Source organism: Biomphalaria glabrata, chromosome 14 (genome assembly GCF_947242115.1).
Source record: "Biomphalaria glabrata chromosome 14, xgBioGlab47.1, whole genome shotgun sequence".
Taxonomy (NCBI): domain Eukaryota; kingdom Metazoa; phylum Mollusca; class Gastropoda; family Planorbidae; genus Biomphalaria; species Biomphalaria glabrata.
The window spans coordinates 18,003,426-18,029,547 of NC_074724.1; the positions used below are offsets into that span (position 1 = coordinate 18,003,426).

Sequence of the window (26,122 nt, forward strand, 5' to 3'; positions counted from 1 at the left end):
TATGCAGATTGAAATTCTTCCAAGAGACAGTACTGTTCAAGATGAGAAAGAATTTGCGCTAACACGATGTGCTCCAGAAGCTTTGACAGGAAGGGGAGATTTGATACCGGGCGATAGTGTTTTAGACATTCCGGGTCAAGACTGGATTTTTTAAATAAAAGTCTGACAGGTGCATGCTTAAATTGCTGTGGTACAATGCCTGAAGTCAGTGAAGAGTTCACAATGTTAGTAATTGTGGGTACAAGCTCATCTAAACATTCAAGGAGCAAGGAAGTTGGAATAGGATCAAGGCCACACGACTATTTGGCATCTTTAAAATAGTACTTTTGACATAATCTTCAGATACAAGCTGAAACTCGCAAAAAGGAGAATTTTGAAACATTGAAGAGTGGTCAAGCTGTGATGAGAGGGATGACATATCATTTCTGATCTGCTCAATCTCCCCAATGAAGAATCTATTGAAGGAATCAGGAAGTTCAGATACTGGGATAGATGACTGCAAAAGTTCGTTATTTGCTCCCCCTAACATTTCAGCGGTGATCTTGAATAGCTCCTTGGAAGAATTAGAAGTTTTTTGTCGAATATGACTAGCTTTTGCGTTTCTTATCATACGGTTAACCTTGTTTTTTTCTAGGATATATATTTGTCGATGTATCGTCAGACCTGTCTTTTGGAATGTACGTTCGGCACGTCGGCGAATAAGTTTGGCAGTCTTTGTGTCTTCCGTCATCCAGGGTTCAGATGGCCTAACTGAGACTGTACGAGTGACAAGAGGTGCATGTCTATCCAGCAACATTTTCATACAAGAAATGTAATTGCTGAGAACGTCCATTTTGAAGGAGGCAATATCTATAGCTTTAAGTTTACGGGAAGTTTGATAGGCGCATTGCAAATTGTACGAGAAAATGATCTGACAAGCCAAGGTCTAAGACATTGAGTTTGGCTATAAGCTCACTTGCATTTGTAACAATCCAGTCAAGAGTATGGCGTTTGACATGTTTCGGAACATTTATCAGTTGGTCTAAGTTGCGGTCCTTTAGCGCATTTTTAGCGACACCGCGTATGTCTCATTTTCACTGTCAAAATGCAAGTTCACATCGCCTATGACAAATAGATCTTTTGTTGCTATGTGATTGTCAAGGAGGTCTTGAAATTCTTCGATGAAAACTTTTATTGTCAATTTATTTCTCTTGCTTGGTGGTGGGCGGTACAAGAAAATAAAGTCAGTGTTCTACTATGGTGGGAGAGGAGTAACTCGCACATCTCAAAGGTGGCGTACTGTGAGCTGTCAGGTCTTATTGTTACATACTTGGCTAGACTGTCTCTGTACAGTATTGCTAAACCTCCTACGCTGCCTGTTTTTCGAGGTAGACTCTGTAAAATAAAGCCTGGTGGCGTTAGCTCAATGGTTCTTAGCTCATCACCAACTTCTTTAAACCATGTCTCACTAAGGAAAGCAATGTCGTAGCTATCATCAGTGATGGTGTCTGCAAGCTCAGGAGCTTTGTTACTGCACGACCGGGCGTTCAGGTGCATTATTTTAAGAAGACTGGAGGATGTAGTCACCAGAGGCGTAGCACGTGTTGAAGACACAGGAGGAGTAATATCACGAATTATAGGTTTTTGATGGGGACATATGACCACTGTCTTGTGAGGAGTAGTAGGGGTGGGGTGGTTGACAAAATAGTTTTGTAGGGAACTGCTGAACTCTGTCGTAGATGAAAGGACAGGGGTGGGGGGATTAACTACACAGTTGAGAGTCCTGGAAACTGTGTGGCATGTACTTGTTGAGTTGAATTGCGATGGGTTATACCATAGGCGTGTAAGACGCCCAGCCCTAGACCCACGAACTGTCGGCAGTTTACTCCCGATGCCAAGTCGACGAATATTTAGGAAAACCTCGCTGTCTCGTTGTGATTTGAGTAACACACATGTGCGTCCTAAGCGACGTAGTAGATTGCGTCCATGACTCCAGTACGACGACTTGACACACTAGCGATGATGACACACAGGTTTCCGTTGCGACTGCTATATAGTGGCCACGGCACACGGTTTTACCAAGCACATCAAACCCTCGGGCTATGAGTATCACTCTGTCACTGTTTATCAAGATGCTTGTTTAACTAAAGGATAGTAAATGAATACAAAAGCTAATTAAATTTAATTAACGTGAGTTAAATCTATCAAACTAAATACACCAATCTATAGACGACATCTACACAAATCTAATGGTATAAGAAAGATCACTTAGCTCTAGAAAATAGCAACACAAAAATGCCTTAAAACGAGAGACGAAAAAACACGACTGCTGCCTGCTGGCGCAACACACACATGTTTTGTGTTATATGTCACATGTCTGGTTAAATAAATTATGTTATGCAACATCTTCTACTATGTGTAACGTATCTCATGTCTGGTTAACATAAAGCATTTCGTGTAACATGTTGCTGGCCGGATCTGGAAGACGTTTGAATATTCCGACTTCCCCTACATGTCTTGTTTAAATATCAAGCATAAGAGCTGAGCACACTCACATATTTACAATACTTTGCATAAGAGCAGAGCACACCCACATCTTTACAATACTTTCCATAAGAGCTGAGCACGAGCTGAGCACACCCACATCTTTACAATACTTTCCATAAGAGCTGAGCACACTCACATCTTTACAATACTTTGCATAAGAGCTGAGCACACTTACATCTTTACAATACTTTCCATAAGAGCTGAGCACACGCACATCTTTACAATACTTTGCATAGGAGCTGATGTAACAATTTACTGTCCCTCTTAGAATGGCCACACTCACATCTTTGCAATAGTTTTAGCTACATCTCTAAAGTCCTACTGCCTGTGTTTTTAAAGATGGTACCAAAGTTCCGAGTACATTTGAACTAAAAGTGCGACGTTCCACTGAGTTCAAACTTCTTCAGAAACAAAACTGACTCCAGTGAGAGTCGCTGAAAGTTTCTGTGTTCACGTCAATATTATTTTGAAACCGAAAGCACTGTGTAGAAGTGAAGAGACACTGACATGTCAAGAGATTCTTCAGTTTCATCCTAGCACTTTCAGTTGACACATCTTTTATTGGATGGTACCTAGCGCTAGGAGAAATACTTTCAAATATATTTATATTACTACTAATAATAATCTTTATTATTCGTGAGGAAATTTTCCTTAAATAATAATGAATAAATAAATAACTATTGTTTACAATCAACATCACTAAGTCATTAAAAGACAATACTGGAAAAAAACAAGGTCACAAAGACAGTTGGGTGGAGACACTAACTCAAAATTGACCCCCGAAGTGGTTGACCCAGACAGGTAAGAGGGCAGGTTTCAATATTTTCAGAAAGAACATCAGAATGAAATTCTATCAAAGACAAATGACAGAGAAGAATGGAGAAGGAAGGTTGATGGATCTTGTGTGATGCCACAGCGGTCCACAGGCCAAAGGATAGGTGAAAGTGAATGTGAAGTTAGATGTGAACCTGGCCTAACTAATGTCTTATAATGAATATATAATTGCTTTAATTTTTTAGTAAAGGGACAATCTCTTATTCCTCAAGAAAAACATTTCCTTAACAAAAAATATCCATTGGTGGCGAGTGTTCATGTGTTTGTTACTATTAATAGTGAATAGTTGTAAAAGTGTGTATTTTATGAAAAAACTGCTTGCATAAATGATTTTAAAAGATAGATTTTTCGCTTTCAGCAAAAGAAAAAAGTAGCCGTTACATGAGAACTTTCAAGGGTCTTAAATATTGTAAATATTCACTATCTTTTCTAGTTTACGAGCTATTAGAGCCCGAATGACCCAACACGAAACTGGTGTCATTACTGTGTCTCATGTGTCTCCCAGGTGGATGGGTCTATGCTGTACTCCTTCAGAGAAGCTTTGAGGCTGTTCCCTAGAATCTTAGATATAGATCTCTAGCCAAATTAGTTTTTTCCTTGAAAAATGTTAACAGTCAAACTAGAGAGTGGCTAACGAGCTAGTAGTTCTTTTCTCAGCGATATACATCAACTGTTAAACTTCTAGGAAAATCGATAGAGTCGTTTTTAAGATCAGCTATCCAGGTTCTTGAGTCAGGTTCCATGAAGGATTGCTTGAATAGAGGTATTGTAAAAAAAATTAAGACTTGGACTCCTTCATAACTTCACCCCATCTGCTTGGTCCTTAGTTGTTCTTCACGAATCTGAAGTAGGTCCAATTCATTCAACAGGTTTAACTTCTTCCATCTGTCACTGTACCCTGTGGAATTGTCAATTAATTAAATGCATTCTACAGTTCATTGAGAATGTTGAGTCGGTCAGTCTGCACTAGATCATGACCTTCTTTACTTGTCACCTGATTCGAAGCTGCTAAGCAAAACACATTTCTAATTAACGCCAATCAAAATACTTACCATCAACTCATTGTTTTGACGTATCACACACTGTATAGGTAACAAGATCTCAGACTTCGCGTCTACATGTAGTCAGTCACACCTGACACACAACTCTAGATGTAGTCAGTCACACCAGACACACGACTCTAGATGTAGTCAGTCACACCAGACACACGACTCTAGATGTAGTCAGTCACACCTGACACACAACTCTAGATGTAGTCAGTCACACCTGACACACGACTCTAGATGTATTCAGTCACATCTGACACACGACTCTAGATGTAGTCAGTCACACCTGACACAAAACTCTAGATGTAGTCAGTCACACCTGACACACGACTCTAGATGTATTCAGTCACACCTGACACACAACTCTATATATAGTCAGTCACACCTGACACACGACTGTAGATGTAGTCAGTCACACTTGACACACATCTCTAGATGTAGTCAGTCACACCTGACACACAACTCTATATATAGTCAGTCACACCTGACACACAACTCTATATATAGTCAGTCACACCTGACACACAACTCTATATATAGTCAGTCACACCTGACACACAACTCTAGATGTAGTCAGTCACACCTGACACACAACTCTAGATGTAGTCAGTCACACCTGACACACAACTCTATATATAGTCAGTCACACCTGACACACAACTCTATATATAGTCAGTCACACCTGACACACAACTCTAGATGTATTCAGTCACACCTGACACACAACTATAGATGTAGTCAGTCACACCTGACACACAACTCTAGATGTAGTCAGTCACACCTGACACACGACTCTAGATGTAGTCAGTCACACCTGACACACAACTCTAGATGTAGTCAGTCACACCTGACACACAACTCTAGATGTAGTCAGTCACACCTGACACACGACTCTAGATGTATTAAGTCACATCTGACACACGACTCTAGATGTAGTCAGTCACACCTGACACACAACTCTCGATGTAGTCAGTCACACCTGACACACGACTGTAGATGTATTCAGTCACACCAGACACACGACTCTAGATGTATTCAGTCACACCAGACACACGACTCTAGGTGTAGTCAGTCACACCTGACACACAACTCTAGATGTAGTCAGTCACACCTGACACACGACTCTAGATGTAGACAGTCACACCTGACACACAACTCTAGATGTAGTCAGTCACACCTGACACACGACTCTAGATGTAGTCATTAAAACCTGACACACAACTCTAGATGTAGTCAGTCACACCTGACACAAAACTCTAGATGTAGTCAGTCACACCTGACACACGACTCTAGATGTATTCAGTCACACTAGACACACGACTCAAGATGTAGTCAGTCACACCTGACACACGACTCTAGATGTATTCAGTCACATCAGACACACGACTCTAGATGTAGTCAGTCACACCTGACACACGACTCTAGATGTATTCAGTCACATCTGACACACGACTCTAGATGTAGTCAGTCACACCTGACACAAAACTCTAGATGTAGTCAGTCACACCTGACACACGACTCTAGATGTATTCAGTCACACCTGACACACAACTCTATATATAGTCAGTCACACCTGACACACGACTCTAGATGTAGTCAGTCACACCTGACACACGACTCTAGATGTAGTCAGTCACACCTGACACACGACTCTAGATGTAGTCAGTCACACCTGACACACGACTGTAGATGTAGTCAGTCACACCTGACATACGACTCTAGATGTAGTCAGTCACACCTGACACACGACTCTAGATGTAGTCAGTCACACCTGACATACGACTCTAGATGTAGTCAGTCACATCAGACACACGACTCTAGATGTAGTCAGTCACACCTGACACATTACTCTAAAACCATAGGTGTGTGCCAATAAATATGCACTCTCTGTCCACGTGTGTCTAGTCTACTGAACACTCTTCGCTCAGGTGTAAACTGTTTATGTAGTACCTAAACTGTGTGAGGCGTTCCCCAAAGAGGCGCCGCAAGGTTCCTTTTGAAATATAAAATCTGTTGTATTTGATCAGTAAAGTAAAAACGAAAGTAAAATACCATAATGCATTAATAAGTTATTAAATGATGTGGCATCGTTGTATCTTGTAAGTAGAACATTGTTATTGAGAGACGCATTTGCAACAAAATTCTTTTTAATGCCAGTCTACCTGTCTTTCTTACATATAGAACAGTGAAATCTTTCACAAAATCTATCAATAGCTTAGTAAACAGATCGATAAATGCTTTCTATCTTCTATTGTTCATTTATTATTTATGTTTTATAAGTCAATAAAATTAAAGCATCAAATATTTGATAAATTCTATTGTTTCACTATGTTTCACTATGTTTTACATTTATTTTCTTTTTGTGGTTGTTGTTGATGTTGGAGTTGCTCACTGTTATCACGTGTGAAGGTTATGTCTCATAGCGTCCAGTACTCACTCGACTGTCACTTGACAAAGTGTAAGATGCCTACGGAAAGAATAACTTAGCCTGAACTGACTCATCGCAGTCTCGCAACACTTTTCACAGGAAGATCACTGGACGTCATGAAGTTGTCACGTCGGAACTTTGTTTTGGAATTACCCAACAGAATAGCCTTACTCTTTTCTCAGCATTCTCTGTCTCTCTTTGTGTCTCTATCTATCAATCTATCTATCTATCTATCTATCTATCTATCTATCTATCTATCTATCTATCTATCTATCTATCTATCTATCCATCCATCTATCTATCTATCTATCTATCTATCTATCTATCTATCCATCTATCTATCTATCTATCTATCTATCTATCTATCTATCTATCTATTAATCTATCTATCCATCTATCTATTAATCTATCTATCATCTATCTATCTGTCTATCTGTCTGTCTATCTATCTATCTGTCTATCTGTCTATCTGTCTATCTGTCTATATGTCTATCTGTCTATCTATCTATCTATCTAACCTAATCTAATATATCTATCTTCTCTGATTGTATTGGTTAGATCTATAGTATAAACGAGCCGATGTGACTCGCGGCCCGCCAGACTTAATTTGTAAATCCCTCATCGAATGCATTAGACAAAAAAATCTTTTTACAGTCAATAAAACAATGGCATGAATGTAAAATGTGAAAAATAAATGTAGATGTTGGATAATAATAATAATAATAATGTTCGTTGATAAAAAAAAACCGCTCCCATTATCGACATCGCCGTACCACTGTCTCATAATTTAAGAAAAACTGAGAAAGAAAAACAAAGATAATATGGAAACCTAGGCTTGGAGATTAAGCGTCTATGGAAATTGTCCAAAATAACAATATACCCCATTGTTATAATAACCGAAGGGATTATAACAACTGACCTCACAGACACCTTCAAGGGCCTTAACATTCCTAGGAACATCCTCGTTGCTGTCAGAGGGCGGTACTGCAGACCTGCCACATCACCAGAAAATTCCTCAGTGGAAACTGTTAAAGGGACTACGATGAATTGTGTTTCTCTTTAGCGAAACTCGACCCTGGCAGCGCCAGAGAATGACTACTCGTTCATTTCTAACATAATAATAATAATAATAATACAAAATACAAAATATACATTCACACTAGACTCAGTCATAATTTACATGTGAAAAGTTTATATCAGATTGTTTCTATTTAATGATTCTATTGCCAGGGGAACCAATCGGAAGACTGGGATATTGCTGCCTTAGTCGTCAATGACAAACACTTTGAAGTCGCTTTGAGCTACATTGAAGTGTAAACTGTCTACGAAATCCCTAGAAAGAAGAAAGAATTTAGAGGCCCTATAGAATAACAAACGTTGATTTTAAATTCTTTGACATAAAGTAAGCCCACTAAAGCCGTAGTCGCACATTTCAATTAGATTCATTTGTTTCAATTCGGCTAAATAAAGTTAATAACTATCAATATATTGCTTTTAGCTTAAAAGGGAGAGAACCATAAGCTTAATAATTAAGGATTTATTTTTAGTTTTAGTTCCAATGTATTCACACATACAAACACAGAGCTCCTCCTATCTTGAAACCAAGTAGTTCTAATATATTCACACATACAAACACAGAACTTCTCCTATCTTGAAACCAAGTAGTTCTAATGTATTCACACATACAAACACAGAGCTTCTCCTATCTTGAAACCAAGTAGTTCCAATATATTCACACATACAAACACAGAACTTCTCCTATCTTGAAACCAAGTAGTTCTAATGTATTCACACATACAAACACAGAGCTTCTCCTATCTTGAAACCAAGTAGTTCCAATATATTCACACATACAAACACAGAACTTCTCCTATCTTGAAACCAAGTAGTTCTAATGTATTCACACATACAAACACAGAGCTCCTCCTATCTTGAAACCAAGTAGTTCTAATGTATTCACACATACAAACACAGAACTCCTCCTATCTTGAAACTAAGTAGTTCTAATATATTCACACATACAAACACAGAACTCCTCCTATCTTGAAACCAAGTAGTTCCAATATATTCACACATACAAAAACAGAACTTCTCCTATCTTGAAACCAAGTAGTTCCAATATATTCACACATACAAAAACAGAACTTCTCCTATCTTGAAACCAAGTAGTTCTAATGTATTCACACATACAAACAAAGAGCTCCTCCTATCTTGAAACCAAGTAGTTCTAATGTATTCACACATACAAACACAGAGCTCCTCCTATCTTGAAACCAAGTTGTTCCAATATATTCACACATACAAACACAGAGCTCCTCCTATCTTGAAACCAAGTAGTTCTAATATATTCACACATACAAACACAGCTCCTCCTATCTTGAAACCAAGTAGTTCTAATGTATTCACACATACAAACACAGAGCTCCTCCTATCTTGAAACCAAGTAGTTCTAATGTATTCACACATACAAACACAGAGCTCCTCCTATCTTGAAACCAAGTTGTTCCAATATATTCACACATACAAACACAGAGCTCCTCCTATCTTGAAACCAAGTAGTTCTAATATATTCACACATACAAACACAGCTCCTCCTATCTTGAAACCAAGTAGTTCTAATGTATTCACACATACAAACACAGAGCTCCTCCTATCTTGAAACCAAGTAGTTCTAATGTATTCACACATACAAACACAGAACTCCTCCTATCTTGAAACCAAGTAGTTCTAATGTATTCACACATACAAACACAGAGCTCCTCCTATCTTGAAACCAAGTAGTTACAAACAGCAGGCCCATTTTATTGTGTGCAGTAATGCGGTCTACGACAGATATGTTGGTAATATATATGACCCTTTAGCCTAGAAAATATTGGACATCACTGAGAGTTACAGACCTTAGGTCAATGTTGTTGTTTTATCTAGGCCATATCTGTGTAAATGTTACTGTGATCGCTTTTTTAATGCATAAAAAATTAATTAACAGATTTGTGTTTGTTTTTTGTTTTTTTTATTTTTGTTTTGTCAGCTAAATAAATAAAATTTTACAAATTTTACCCATCACCTGAGCTTGGGTGTGGGAGACATAACGTGTACAAACTATGTACTAGACACAGATCAAGTGAGTTTATATCAGCTTTGTACAAATCATGTAAAAAAAAAACAACAGAACTTTAAATATAGCCTATAAAAAATCAGATTTATCTATGATAATATCGAAATGATGCTAGTCATTCCTTCGTGTAGTCGACTAATAGAAATAGATCTAGGTACTTCTGTTACGTGCAATTCAATACTTAACAACCATTGCCTCAGAAAGTGTTTGATAAACATGTGAGTGCTTCTCAGTTTTCAGATAATAGTTTATTGTAACCTGAAGAACTTACAATAAGTTGTTTTGTTATTTAAAACCATTATAATCATTCAATATTGGTGACATCCGAAGCAGACTTGTCTAGTATGTCAAGTGGGCGACGAACAACGCCGGAAGTGCGCTGACAAAGCATGCGTTCAATAATATATTATACTACGTAGCTAGTAAGACGTCACCCAACGAAATTCCCCGGGTTCTTCAACATGATATCAATTATCTTGATTTGCATAGATGGACTGTTGCTAGGTTGAAGCCTTTCAATAAACGTCGCGAGAAAGATGCTTCGTTTGTTCGTTTATCAAGGGCTAGTTCATGTCTTTGAGAACGCGATGTCTTCTAGTCCGAAGATTACTTGCTTTTGTTTTCTGAACCTGCCTTGCACGGGCTCTTCTTTGGGCCTACAATGCGTGTCTCAAGACCTTCGTGAGAGCTCTCCAGCTGACTCTTTCAGAAGCCATTAGCTGTCTGTAGGCTTCCTCTATGTCAATCGGGGCAAAATGACTCCAGAAGTGATCTTTCTAGCTATTCCGGGGAGGCAACTACGTTAAGCAGTCGTCTTAATTAAGCCACACCTCCCCCACAACCCCCCAAAAAAATCGCCTCTGGCATGCAGTAATCCTCTATATGAGGCTTCCAACCCACCGCAGTTGTCGAATGGTAAATATTACCTCTACACTGTCCACGTCGGCCTCCAGCTGAATATTGTCATTGTAAGCTAGTCTTGCCAGCGTATGCCCATTTTGGAGCGAAGAAGCTTGATGCCTCCTATTGAGCTGTCAGGTCTCAGAGCCATACAAAAGCATTGTTACGAATCTCACTATCCAGGCTCTCTGCAAACTGCACCTTACACCACCAACTTAAAGAACTTGACAACTCAGGGCTCCAAAGTAACGTAACACTTTAATAGTTGATAAATAACAGCCAATACTGTACAATTGGCAACACGTACACTGTACAAATATCTCTCCGATAACACCGTTCCGCCGTATCAACTCTTGCACTGGCTTCTCCGTCTCGTTCCGAGCTTGCACTGGGTTCAACAGTTCAGGACTGACTTCACACACTAGGCTCGTTGTGTCGGACTCGATCACAGACCAAGATCACTCAACTGTACTTGATAGTACTCCGCACTGAACCGTCGTAATGCTCCGTACAGAACCACACCGCTGAACTGTGCTGTCAACCGGACTATAGTGAACAGGGCTCTGAACCCCTGCCATGAACCGTCTCTCGTGAACCTTGCTGTATTGAGCCCCTTTTCTCGACCGTCTTGACTGCGACACCTCCTCTCTTATATAGGGTCCCTACTGGCCTTCTCGAACCGGACAGAACGCCGCTCGACGTTTCCAGGTGGTCAGATGACTAAAACTCTCGTGACGCTCCTGAGCTCTGTTCACGACGTCGATTTTTACCGAACCGCCGTGTTGACACTCGTCTCGGCTGACCGTCGTAACTCGTCACGGTTGACCGCTCGTCTAGCGCTGGCCTGGGGCGATTTGCGTCGGCTGACTACACTCACACCACTACCCCCATCTGTGCCACCACCAGGTTTATAACAGTATGTTGAGAACCACTGCTTGATAGACATTGACTTTGTCGGCAGACGAAAAGATCTACTGTACCCTACTCTCAATTGGAGGCGACCAATGTCCTTTTAGTTAATGTCGTAATGAATACATGTTCTATTCTATGTCAACAAATAAATACATGTTCTATTCTATGTCAACAAATAAATACATGTTATATTCTATGTCAACAAATGAATACATGTTATATTCTATGTCAACAAATGAATACATGTTATATTCTATGTCAACAAATAAATACATGTTATATTCCATGTCAACAAATAAATACATGTTATATTCTATGTAAACAATTAAATGCATGTTACGTTTAAGCATTTTAATAACTACATGTTTTATCTAGGTTTACACTTAGGAATGACAAATAGACAAATATCAGTTTCATCGACCACATTCTATCAAGTCAAATGATCAGCAAGCCACAGAGTGAGCTCATCCATGTAACAGGAAGTTTCAACCGAGTTTGTAGTTCAGACAATAGACCCAAGCCTGTTGGATAATTGACACTTAAGAAAAACAAGTGTGGATTTCACACAAAGTCTGCGTGTGTGTTTGTATGCCTGGATGTGTGTGACTTAGTTGTTTGTTGACCTCACGGAGACTGTGAAGACTATACACCCTCAAACCTTAAGACATTATGTTATCAAATGTTTTATTAACTTCTAATTGAGATAGCAGTGACAATGTTTACAATGATGAAATTATGTTCATTTCTCCTCACCTGGACTTTGTTTCTGAATGCTCAAGGTTTGTAGGAGATTTTTTTTTAATTTACACAAACTATTGTTATTCATTTTGACAATGAAATAATTAAAAATTATTTGAACTGTTTGAGAACAAAAGACTAAAAAAAACTAATTTCGCATATTTTGGAATATCTCTCAATGTTATAAAATATCTCTTCGCGAATCCATAATATGTTCATGTAGGAGTTTCGAGTGGATGGTTTCAAGTAAGTGATAGCGCCGAGGCAACATTGTCTTGCTTCCCCTACAGACTTATTTAAACTACAGACTTATTTAAACTACAGACTTATTTAAACTACAGACTTATTTAAACTACAGACTTATTTAAACTACAGACTTATTTAAACTACAGACTTATTTAAACTACAGACTTATTTAAACTACAGACTTATTTAAACTACAGACTTATTTAAACTACAGACTTATTTAAACTACAGACTTATTTAAACTACAGACTTATATAAACTACAGACTTATTTAAACTACAGACTTATTTAAACTACAGACTTATTTAAACTACAGACTTATTAAAACAACAGACGTATTAAAACTAAATACTTATCAAGCTACCGACTTATTTAACTAAAGAATTATTTAACTCCAGACTTATTTAACTAAATAATTATCAAGCTAAAGAATTATTAAACTACAAACTTATCTAAACTACAGACTTATTAAAACAACAGGCGTATTAAAACTCCAGACTTATTTAACTAAAATCTTATCAAGCTACCGATTTATTTAACTAAAGAATTATTAAACTAGAGACATCTTAAAACTACAGATAAGACTTTGTCTAGATTAGAAAAAAAAACACTATAGGATGAACATTTCATTTTTAAATGTTCTTTAAATTTGTTAAGACTATATGAGCAAACATCGTATCAAAAGACAAACACAAAGGCAAACAAAAAGACAAACACAAAGACTTAAAACAAGTTCATAGTTGTTTGTTGGGTTTTATTTTAGTTTTTGCTGATATTTTTTTGCTTAAATTATAAAAGTTGTAGTCACCTTTGACTAACGATGTCGACCAAATGAACGATTTATTAGCCTCAGGATCTTTTGGAATTTTACATCTGAACTATGATATTGACATACTGTAACAAACTTTTGATATACACACATTTATCATGAAATATTTTAACTAACTTTTTACCTATAAAACCTTAATCATGACACAATCTAACTTTTGACAGACAAACATCAATCATGTTTGTCTAATATCTCAAAAACATATTTGCTTTTGATCTGTGATCTTATGTCTTAAGTATATCATTAAGATGATCGTTGTATAATAATTTCAATTAAATTATTACATTTAAACCTTGTCAAAGGACTCAATTATATCATAACATTTTACCAAAGATATCAATGATTGGATCCCTAATCCTATAGACTATTACATCTGATCTTGACATAATATTAAAAGCTCTGTATTCTCCACCTCAGGTTCTCTAACACTTCATTATTTCAACCTGACTGTCACACGGGGAACTAACTCCTATAGTCAAGACTTGAGACAAAACGAAACTACACCAATCTACGTGAACAGGTATGCTGCGGTGAACTTGACCTGCTCAGTCAGTGGCCAATCATTCTACAGCGTTCTTCTGTTTCAGAAGATAGAATTACAGAAAAAGACAACAAAAACCAATCACATTGAAAATGTCACCATTCACTATATCAAACACTCGATGGACTGTTCAGACGCAGGCAAATACACATGCAGGGCTGGTCACATGGAATGGTCAAGAACAATCATTGTCAGATGTAAGGAAGTAATAGTGTTACTCAAAGTGTATACTGGACTGTTTCAATGTAAAACTAAAATTAGACCATTATAGATGGAATTATTCGTTTTGAATTCTCCCGTACTATTGATACTTAAACTAATAGTTCCTGTTTATGTTAACTAACAACTTCAGTCAGTGATACAAGAAGAAATAAGTGACTAAAGAAAACAATTGAGCCACAGACTATTGGACCGAGACCAATGATCATTGGAGGTCTGAGCACAGACCTTCAACGTCGCAACCTGTGGACACTTGAGACCAATAGCTCGTTGCCACGTCACAGGTCTTTACAACCTGGCAACGAGCTATTGGTCTCCACTGCCCACAAGTCGCTGGTCAGTGTTCAGGCCTTCATCGAATGGTCTCGAGTGGTCTCCACTGCCCACAAGTCGCTGGTCAGTGTTCAGGCCTTCATCGAATGGTCTCGAGTGGACTCCACTGCCCACAAGTCGCTGGTCAGTGTTCAGGCCTTCATCGAATGGTCTCGAGTGGTCTCCACTGCCCACAAGTCGCTGGTCAGTGTTCAGGCCTTCATCGAATGGTCTCGAGTGGTCTCCACTGCCCACAAGTCGCTGGTCAGTGTTCAGGCCTTCTTCATCGAATGGTCTCGAGTGGTCTCCACTGCCCACAAGTCGCTGGTCAGTGTTCAGGCCTTCTTTAACGAATGGTCTCGACTGGACTCCACTGCCCACAAGTCGCTGGTCAGTGTTCAGGCCTTCATCGAATGGTCTCGAGTGGACTCCACTGCCCACAAGTCGCTGGTCAGTGTTCAGGCCTTCTTCAATGAATGGTCTCACATTTTGTGAAGTTGTTTAATGCCACCATGGACTATCTGTTTACATCACGTGACTTTTTGTATTTTGTGCAGAGAATTTGTATTTTACATTTTTAGCACAGAATTTATTTTTATTTCATCAAGATAAGATTGAAGGTCATGTTTGTTATCGTTAAGATAAAGTGGCTGGGATGTTTGGCAGGAGCTCGGGTTCAACTTCAATCAATAGAACAAAATTAAACAAAGCTCGTCTAAGGGGAGAAACCCAACATTGTATGGCTGCCTTTTTTCTATATAAAACTAATTAATATCTAGACAGTAATTGATTCACTAATTGTTTTCTTTTTCTTATATGTATGTATTGTCATTGAATTTGGATCATGGCGCGAACTTTCAACTTTATCCGAGCATAGAAAGTGGGAGGAAAAAAACAGTACCAAATGTAATAAGGGAATAACTTCACAAAGGCCTATACATCCACATCTCTTAATAAGTAGCATTTATTTCCCTTGTTCAATACCCAAAAATAATTGATTGCTATAATTAATAATTAGGTTTGCTTTAAATAACTAATTTACTCAAATCGTGAGACCTTCGAGCGTACTTTACGTGACAATGTTATTACAAATAATTTTCATAAAGCCACTAAGTGCCCCACTTTCCCATTCAGATCACATTTATTCTTGTTATGTTTTAAAACACATTTAATTATTATTTTTAATTTTGAAACATATTTTTTTATATTATTGGCACGTTAAATCATGCTGCCGTTCTCGTTTTCTCTTGCATTTCATATGATTTTCTTATTTTTATGCCAGGTCCACCACCAGTTTTCACATTTAAAAGTCCATCTGTAAACATTAAAAAAAATTGGAATTTGAAATTAAGCTGTGAACTAAATATATCTTCTGAAGTCTCAATACAAACTATGGACAAGAAAAATTTGACTTTATGCTACACCTCCCCCTGCGAGTATACTTTTAACCACGTGACTTGTGAAACTATGGGAACATATTACTGCGGTTCAAAACCAGGAGATGTAATAGTTTATGATTGTAAGTTGTAGTCTATGTACTCAAACCTCTAAAGGAAACCTTCGTAAGTTGTAGTCTATGTACTCAAACCTCTAAAGGAAACCTTCTTTCAGATATCACCTCCACCTCACTTGTCCACAAAAGGAGAAACCTCTAAAGAAACAAACCTTTCACATACCACCTCCACCCCACTTGTCCACAGAAGGAGAAACCTCTAAAGAAACAAACCTTTCACATACCACCTCCACCCCACTTGTCCACAAAAGGAGAAACCTCTAAAGAAAACCTTCTTTCAGATATCACCTCCACCTCACTTGTCCACAAAAGGAGAAACCTCTAAAGAAACAAACCTTTCACATACCACCTCCACCCCACTTGTCCACAGAAGGAGAAACCTCTAAAGAAACAAACCTTTCACATACCACCTCCACCCCACTTGTCCACAGAAGGAGAAACCTCTAAAGAAACAAACCTTTCACATACCACCTCCACCCCACTTGTCCACAGAAGGAGAAACCTCTAAAGAAACAAACCTTTCACATACCACCTCCACCCCACTTGTGCACAGAAGGAGAAACCTCTAAAGAAACAAACCTTTCACATACCACCTCCACCCCACTTGTCCACAGAAGGAGAAACCTCTAAAGAAACAAACCTTTCACATACCACCTCCACCCCACTTGTCCACAAAAGGAGAAACCTCTAAAGAAAACCTTCTTTCAGATATCACCTCCACCTCACTTGTCCACAAAAGGAGAAACCTCTAAAGAAACAAACCTTTCACATACCACCTCCACCCCACTTGTCCACAGAAGGAGAAACCTCTAAAGAAACAAACCTTTCACATACCACCTCCACCCCACTTGTCCACAGAAGGAGAAACCTCTAAAGAAACAAACCTTTCACATACCACCTCCACCCCACTTGTCCACAAAAGGGAAAGAGAACACTGAACATGCTAGTGCAGCTCGGAATCTTATCTTATAAAATACAGACGTTATTTCAAAAAAGAATATGATTTCTTCCTACTCGTGTTCCTTGGTTAATCTAGTCATGCATGTTAAAAAATGACTGACAAGTCCTTGGCTTTCCTGGCTGGCTCAGTCAACCCACTCCATGCTCTAATAGCACTAGGGAAGAAGGAGTATTTGTATTTATTGTTTTTGTATTTGAAGATTATAGTTCAATGTTTCATGTATAATTGCTACTATAATTTGAAGTCTTCTATCCTGAAGGCTTTCTAAATTTAGTGTTTTTACTAAAGTTGTTACTCTAGTCAATTGTAAATATTCGTTTGTTATGAATCTCACTGCTCTATTTTGTATCTGTTCTAGTTTCTTAATGTTGTTTATGTTTGTTTGTTTTTTAGTTGAGGGCCTCCAAACAGAGAATGCATATTCTATTATTGGCCTAACCAAGCTTAATAAAGATAGGTTATACAAAAGCAGTACTACCACTACCACAACCACTACCACTACCACAACCACTACCACTACCACAACCACTACCATATAACTTTGCACTTACTTCCTTGCATGCTCTTTGTGATGAAGTTTTTCTTATGAAAGTTTCAAAACTTTAAATTCTTCTTTCATGGATCCTAATGAGATCAAACCAAAGAGTTTAAATTACTCTTAATTAGATACAACGACCTTCAGAAACATAAAGCAAGTTGGACATTGCCCGAAGGGACGTAGGATACGTTAAAATACTTTCCATTCAAAAGTATTAATAAGCTTTATCTTCACTTTGTTACACCCTCGAATTTTGGACTTGAAAATTAGATTTTTGTTTTGACTGTCATACCTCAGGGGATGTGGTGGCTGAGGGGTAAGGCACTTGATTTTGAACCGAGGGCGGTCTCAAGTTCGAATTCCGATGAGGCTAGGATTTTTAATTTCGGGACTTAAAAGGCGTCTCTTAGTCAACCAAACGCTAATGGGTGCCTGACATGAAGTGGGGAAAAGTAAAGTCGATTGGTCATTGTGCTAGCCATGTGACATCCTCGTTTACCTGGGATCACAAAACCAGATGATTTCTACATCCTCTACTCCAAGTTCTGAAAGAGGTACTTCACTTTTCTTTAGTCTTCTTTAACAGTGCGGCCTGGGGCCATGTCACGTGCCGCATTGACATAAAGTCTGGGGAACCTCAACAGCTTCATTATGCTCTTATGTTCATAAAACGTTTGAGGACCTTATAGCACCGCGAGCCATAGTTTGAGAATCACTGTTTGAGTAGTTGATCTATCCAATAATAATAATTGGACATCATATGTTAAAGGACAACGTAGAATTAGCTGACTGTTTTTTAACTGAGTGTTTTGTAGTTCAATGTTACAAATGTGTAAACATTTATTAGACTACAGAAAGTGCTAATTACAATGGCATCACTAGAGGATCGGGGGGTTCTGGCCACACCGGATGATACCCGCCAGGGGTGACACCCAAGTGAAAAAATCCAGTTTTCTAAATGCATTTTTGCAAACTACTTATTTTTAAGAAACTGTAGCTAGATAGCCAAACATCTTTATATCAATATTATATACTAGTCGACCCGCGGCGTAGCATAAAAATCTGAATTATAGACAAATTTGTCATTTTGGGGTATAATAATATTGAAAACTCTAATCCTACGCGGAATAAATAAAACGCCATTATACAATACCCGTAATTGTGGAATCTGGTAAAAGAAGCTTCTCGCGCCTCAAACTAATGAAGAATTATCGTAGATAGATTGAAACATTTGGTAACTCTTGCTATTGAGCGTGATCTATGCAGGAAATAGAGTTTTTATGACATACTGTATGACTTTGCTACACGCAAGGCTCGTAAAATAATTCTGTACGTAGTAAAAAATGAATAAAATGCAAAGACGAATTTATTTTCAAATACAAACTCTTAAATTTCACAAATTATCCACTTCCCTACCCAAACTTGGCCCCGCGAAATCTGTTTCGCATAGGGCCCCACAATGGTGAAGTCCGGCCCTGCTATTTAGTGACGGGTGAATATACAAAGTCACTTCGGGTAACTTTAGTCCGTCCGACTTGCATGAATAAAAGGGTTATCTTTCTATGACTTTTGGTGGTTGGGCCATGAAGAGAAATATAAAGATAGATGATTACTTTCGGCACAATTGTGTACAACGTTAGAAGTGATTCCAAAATTTTTAAAAAAGGAAAGGGGGGTGAAAGGTTTTTTTAAGGACCAAAATCGGTTGTATTTGCACTGTAGTTACTCCATATTGGACTGTCCAGTTTAAAACGATTGTATATACAATGTTTCAGAAATTCAATTAAGCCACGTCTTTTTTTTTTTCTTTCGTGAAATTCGTTAACAACAAGATCGATTCTCCATCACAGCTTTGTAGTCTGCCAACAAGATCGATTTTCCCTCACAGATTTGTAGTCTACCAACAAGATCGATTCTCCCTCACAGACTTGTAGTCTGCCAACAAGATCGATTCTCTCTCACAGCCTTGTAGTCTGCTAACAAGATCGATTCTCTCTCACAGCCTTGTAGTCTGCTAACAAGATCGATTCTCCCTCACAGCCTTGTAGTCTGCCAACAAGATCGATTCTCTCTCACAGCCTTGTAGTCTGCCAACAAGATCGATTCTCCCTTACAGCTTTGTAGTCTGCCAACAAGATCGATTCTCCCTCACAGCTTTGTAGTCTGCCAACAAGATCGATTCTCCCTCACAGCCTTGTAGTCTGCCAACAAGATTGATTCTCCCTCCCAGCCTTGTAGTCTGCCAACAAGATCGATTCTCCCTCACAGCCTTAAAGTCTGCCAACAAGATCAATTCTCCCTGACAGCTCTGTAGTCTGCCAACAAGATCGATTCTACCTTACAGCCTTGCAGTCTGCCACCTTACTTTAGAACGGGCAAATGTTTCTCGAATTAAGTATCGCAGTAGCGTGGTTCTGCGTAGTTTTATGGACGTCTTCTGTGTGAACTAAACATGCCCCATACAAGACAACTTGCTGAATACGACGATAAAGCTCATTCAAAACCTTCATTCTCTTACTGCCTTTAATTCAATTCTGACTTGCAATCTTCATTCTTACAATAAAAAATAATGTGTCGTAGACGCCAGGGTAAACTGTTTCTGAAACTTAGAAATGCATACAATCGGTTGGCACCCTGGGCTTCGCCCTGGAAAACTCTGGGTAAAGTAATTTGATCATATGGGTGGCAAAATTAATATCTTTTGCGGTAAAAAGGTGAGAAACACATAGACTAAAGCCTGCGCATAGGATGCAAGCTTTCTCCACAGAGGTCTGTCTAAGGCGACTTCCACAGTCTCTTAACAGCTGGAGCGCTCAGTCTTCTAAAAAAAGAAGTGTTCGCTGTTCGTCTTTAACCTTCACTCTGATGTTAGACATGGAAGTGTTCGCTGTTCGTCTTTAACCTTCACTCTGATGTTAGACATGGAAGTGTTCGCTGTTCGTCTTTCACCTTCACTTTGATGTTAGACATGGAAGTGTTCGCTGTTCGTCTTTAACCTTCACTCTGATGTTAGACATGGAAGTGTTCGCTGTTCGTTTTTAACCTTCACTCTGATGTTAGACATGGAAGTGTTCGCTGTTCGTCTTTAACCTTCACTCTGATGTTAGACATGGAAGTGTTCGATGTTCGTCTTTAACCTTCACTCTGATGTTAGACATGGAAGTGTTCGCTGTTCGTCTTTCACCTTCACTCTGATGTTAGACATGGAAGTGTTCGCTGTTCGTCTTTAACCTTCACTCTGATGTTAGACATGGAAGTGTTCGCTGTTCTATGTTCATCTTTCACCTTCACTCTGATGTTAGACATGGAAGTGTTCGCTGTTCATCTTTCACCTTCACTCAGATGTTAAACATGGAAGTGTTCGCTGTTCGTCTTTCTTCTTTACTCTGATGTTAGACATGGAAGTGTTCGCTGTTCGTCTTTCACCTTCACTCTGATGTTAGACATGGAAGTGTTCGCTGTTCGTCTTTCACCTTCACTCTGATGTTAGACATGGAAGTGTTCGCTGTTCGTCTTTCACCTTCACTCTGATGTTAGACATGGAAGTGTTCGCTGTTCGTCTTTCACCTTCACTCTGATGTTAGACATGGAAGTGTTCGCTGTTCGTCTTTCACCTTCACTCTGATGTTAGACATGGAAGTGTTCGCTGTTCGTCTTTCACCTTCACTCTGATGTTAGACATGGAAGTGTTCGCTGTTCGTCTTTAACCTTCACTCTGATGTTAGACATGGAAGTGTTCGCTGTTCGTCTTTCACCTTCACTCTGATGTTAGACATGGAAGTGTTCGCTGTTCGTCTTTCACCTTCACTCTGATGTTAGACATGGAAGTGTTCGCTGTTCGTCTTTCACCTTCACTCTGATGTTAGACATGGAAGTGTTCGCTGTTCGTCTTTCACCTTCACTCTGATGTTAGACATTGAAGTGTTCGCTGTTCGTCTTTCACCTTCACTCTGATGTTAGACATGGAAGTGTTCGCTGTTCGTCTTTCACCTTCACTCTGATGTTAGACATGGAAGTGTTCGCTGTTCGTCTTTCACCTTCACTCTGATGTTAGACATGGAAGTGTTCGCTGTTCGTCTTTTACCTTCACTCTGATGTTAGACATGGAAGTGTTCGCTGTTCGTCTTTCACCTTCACTCACAGACTTTGGTCAACGTGTTTCTCTTGAACTCTATGCCCCACAATTCTTATACGACGTTCGCTCACTACTTCCCTTAGTGGACAAAGGCCTTTCAGGGAAAGAATTTCTCTATTGGTAGCAAGATCTCGGTATATTATTTCTAGGATCTTTCTCAGTCATCATTGCTGAGTCACGTTTAGCCTCGTTTCAATCTTCTATGTCCCAAAGCGTAGTTGGTGCTGGGACAACATTTATAAGATGGATCTTGGTGTCCAGGCTAATTGATTTGTTTGTTCAGATAGGCCGTACTTTTTTAAAGACAACTTCTGCTTTCTCTAATCCGACAGAGAAGCTCGTGCTAGGCAACTCCATCGCTTGTGATAACGTGGATCCAAAAGTTGTCACTTTTCTGTTTGTTAAAGATCCTTATGGCCAAATGTTGACCAGTTACTGGGTAAACCTAGTGACCTACAGTCAATACACAAGTGAGAGTGTGTAGGTCCTCCGTTATCTCTTGAATACAGTTAATTATATTCTTGAGTAATTTTACGTAGACTGCTAAATTCATGTCTATTAGTCGGGCTAGTTCACGCCATGGGATACGAATAGCCTGGTTCATGTCTTGAGATACGAATAGAGCCTGATTCATGCCTTGAGATACGAATAGAGCTTGATTCATGCCTTGGGATACACTATGTCTATCGGCATGGTTCTATCTACTTACGTTTAAATATACACTATGTCTATCGTCATGGTTCTATCTACTTACGTTTAAATATACACTATGTCTATCGTCATGGTTCTATCTACTTATGTTAAATATACACTATGTCTATCGGCATGGTTCTATCTACTTATGTTAAATATACACTATGTCTATCGGCATGGTTCTATCTACTTATGTTAAATATACACTATGTCTATCGGCATGGTTCTATCCACTTACGTTTAAATATACACTATGTCTATCGGCATGGTTCTATCTACTTACGTTTAAATATACACTATGTCTATCGGCATGGTTCTATCTACTTATGTTTAAATATACACTATGTCTATCGGCTTGGTTCTATCTACTTATGTTTAAATATACACTATGTCTATCGGCATGGTTCTATCTACTTATGTTTAAATATACACTATGTCTATCGGCATGGTTCTATCTACTTACGTTTAAATATACACTATGTCTATCGGCATGGTTCTATCTACTTACGTTTAAATATACACTATTTCTATCGTCATGGTTCTATCTACTTACGTTTAAATATACACTATGTCTATCGGCATGGTTCTATCTACTTATGTTTAAATATACACTATGTCTATCGGCATGGTTCTATCTACTTATGTTTAAATATACACTATGTCTATCGGCATGGTTCTATCTACTTACGTTTAAATATACACTATGTCTATCGGCATGGTTCTATCTACTTATGTTTAAATATACACTATGTCTATCGGCATGGTTCTATCTACTTATGTTAAATATACACTATGTCTATCAGCATGGTTCTATCTACTTACGTTAAATATACACTGTCTATCAGCATGGTTCTATCTACTTACGTTCAATATACACTATGTCTATCGGCATGGTTCTATCTACTTACGTTTAAATATACACTATGTCTATCAGCATGGTTCTATCTACTTACGTTAAATATACACTATGTCTATCAGCATGGTTCTATCTACTTACGTTAAATATACACTATGTCTATCAGCATGGTTCTATCTACTTACGTTAAATATACACTATGTCTATCGGCATGGTTCTATCTACTTACGTTTAAATATACACCATGTCTATCAGCATGGTTCTATCTACTTACGTTAAATATACACTATGTCTATCAGCATGGTTCTATCTACTTACGTTAAATATACACTATGTCTATCGGCATGGTTCTATCTACTTACGTTAAATATATACTATGTCTATCGGCATGGTTCTGTCTACTTACGTTAAATCAACGCTTTGTCAATCTTCAAAGTATCTGTATGGTTCTGTTTTTTAATTTTAAATTGAGCTTTTGTTTAGCTAGGTGGTTCTTTTTACCTGCATTTTGTCCGCTATTTACACTTTGTCGACCTACGCTATGTTTCTCTGCATATTTTGTCTACTTTCTTGAATTCTACCTACGTCTGACTATCTTCAGAGGTTTGTCCTCTAACGTTAAGTATAAGTACAATCCACATAGAACTATTCGATGACTGTATAGTATAAGCAATATCAACACTTTCAAATACTTAAAAACTCCACATTTCTCTGTAGGTCCACCTCAACTTATGAAATCTGATCAAACAGTGAGAGTTGAACTGGGAGACTCAGTCAATGTGAGTGTTGATGTCCTACTCGCACTGAACCATCAACTAACTATACTCTATCAAAAACAGAATGCCATCAACAAATGTGGGACCAAGTTGTGCATTCAGACATCCGAAACAAGGAACAAATGGCGCCAACAAATCAAGATTGTGATCAACAACATCACAACGCAAGACATGGGCAACCAGACCTTCACTATGTGTTCCAATTTTAAAGCAGAGAGTTTCTGTACTAACATGACCATTACAATACTTCCTTTACACGAACCAGGTACATTGTCATTTTTTATCAAATAAAAATATTATTAGTTTTGTTTTACTTAAAACCTAGTTGCAAAACATTTATTGTTATATTTGTTATATTTGTTATATGCATCAACTTAGATTGTCCGGCTGCATCCCCTCAAAACTAGGGGGGAAACAATCTCGTTTTGTAGTCTTCTACTTTCATCCAAATATATTTGACATATTAAATAAATGTTGACATTTTTTGTCTAGTCAACATACACATTTGTAACTTGTAGACTATAGAATTGTAATACACTTTAAGATATTAGCCTAACAAGAAATTAGCTTACTGTGACACTATTAAAGATTGAACTGTTGTTTTTATTTTACGATCAATTGAAGTTTGATAGCAGCAATGGTGAAACTTGACTTCCTCCACTTTATATTCACTCTGCTTAAAATGACCTGATTCTCGAAAACAGTTTTACTTACAACTGTAATGAATATAAAAGATTAATCCAGAATTCAGTAAAGAAAGAAGCAAATCAAATTATTTAAATTCTATCAATAGTATAAATACTAACACGTACAAGTTTCATTTGTTCCGAAGCCCGGACTTCGCTACCCAGCCTCATAGTGGCGCCCGAGTAGAAATGACCGTTAGAGAAGACTCCTCAGAAGACAACTTGGCCAAAAGAATAATCAAATATTGCTCCCGTTGTTCATTGTCCCAACAATGATCCAGACGCTATTTCTGAATAGCCGTTCTATGGCTGACGCCCTCATGTTTAGTGTGGTACATTGAAGTCAAATGATGGAGGTCCCCGGTGTGCTCGGCCTTCAGCTTAACTTTTAGTTCTGAGAGTCTTGGGATTTAGCATCATTTGAACAAAGACATCTTCTTGAACCTCTCTCAAAACAATTTTTGAGACAGGCCTGCTGAAGGGAGCTTTGATTGGCCTAGAGTTCTAGAGTCTCTGACTCAACTCTCTCGACATTCGCTGTTTCAAAGCTCTATCTAAAGGTATATCAAGAGCCTGGTTTTTACTCATGACCATTGTGACGACCATAAGAGGAGCTTACCATTCTCCCAGGCATGTCACCGATCAAATCGATTCCAAAGTCTTAGATATAGTTGGTCATTAGTTCTTTAAATATACAAGAGAATATTATTTCGACAATTTAAATATAAAGTAGATGGTTACGTTCAGTAAATCCCTAGACATTGTTAGGCTATGTGACAATAGGTGCCGGGAGTGTTGATTGTAATTTCCCGAATGCTGAAAAAACATTTCAGTCTTCATCAAAGTTTTGCTGCTAGAGATAAACCCCCAAAAAGGTTTTTAAAAGACTAGCATTCAGTTAATAAATATCATGTTCAGAGATATTCTGTTTATTGTTTCTTTTTCCAATGTTTAGAATGATTTTCTTATATCTCAATGTGTTGTTTGTTTCTAGAGCTCGGAATGTTTTGTTTAGGAATGAGGATAAGGACACGCTTTAGTTGATGTCAAGTGTTGAAGTTTTACATTCAGTTTTTTAGTTAGTATTGTGTACTTTAGTAGAATAAATGGTTGATTATATAGCTCCTACTCCTTCTGTCTCAAAAGACAAAGGATGCGCCCAGATAAATCACTGGTTTTTGTTTCTTCTTGATACCGGGCAGAATGTGATGTGACTAAGCAAGCCCACCTGTTCCATCTGTAGCGGCAAACTATGCCAAAGTTCGTGCATGTGGATATACTTAATTTAGGGCTATAGGGCAGCTTTCTTTCTCATTCT

At 38.3% G+C, this 26,122-nt stretch overlaps 1 protein-coding gene across 1 annotated transcript in view; it reads left to right on the plus strand.

Moving 5' to 3' along the window:
• The first annotated feature begins 12,230 nt into the window (after positions 1 to 12,230).
• Positions 12,231 to 26,122, plus strand: part of LOC106078290 (uncharacterized) — a 28,478-nt gene continuing 14,586 nt past the window's right edge. Inside the window, exons 1-4 of the mRNA XM_056010257.1 lie at positions 12,231 to 12,540; positions 13,992 to 14,312; positions 15,929 to 16,165; positions 24,060 to 24,383. Coding sequence (XP_055866232.1) covers positions 12,477 to 12,540; positions 13,992 to 14,312; positions 15,929 to 16,165; positions 24,060 to 24,383 — 946 coding nt within the window. The 5' untranslated portion in view covers positions 12,231 to 12,476. The remainder of the gene's footprint in view (positions 12,541 to 13,991; positions 14,313 to 15,928; positions 16,166 to 24,059; positions 24,384 to 26,122) is intronic.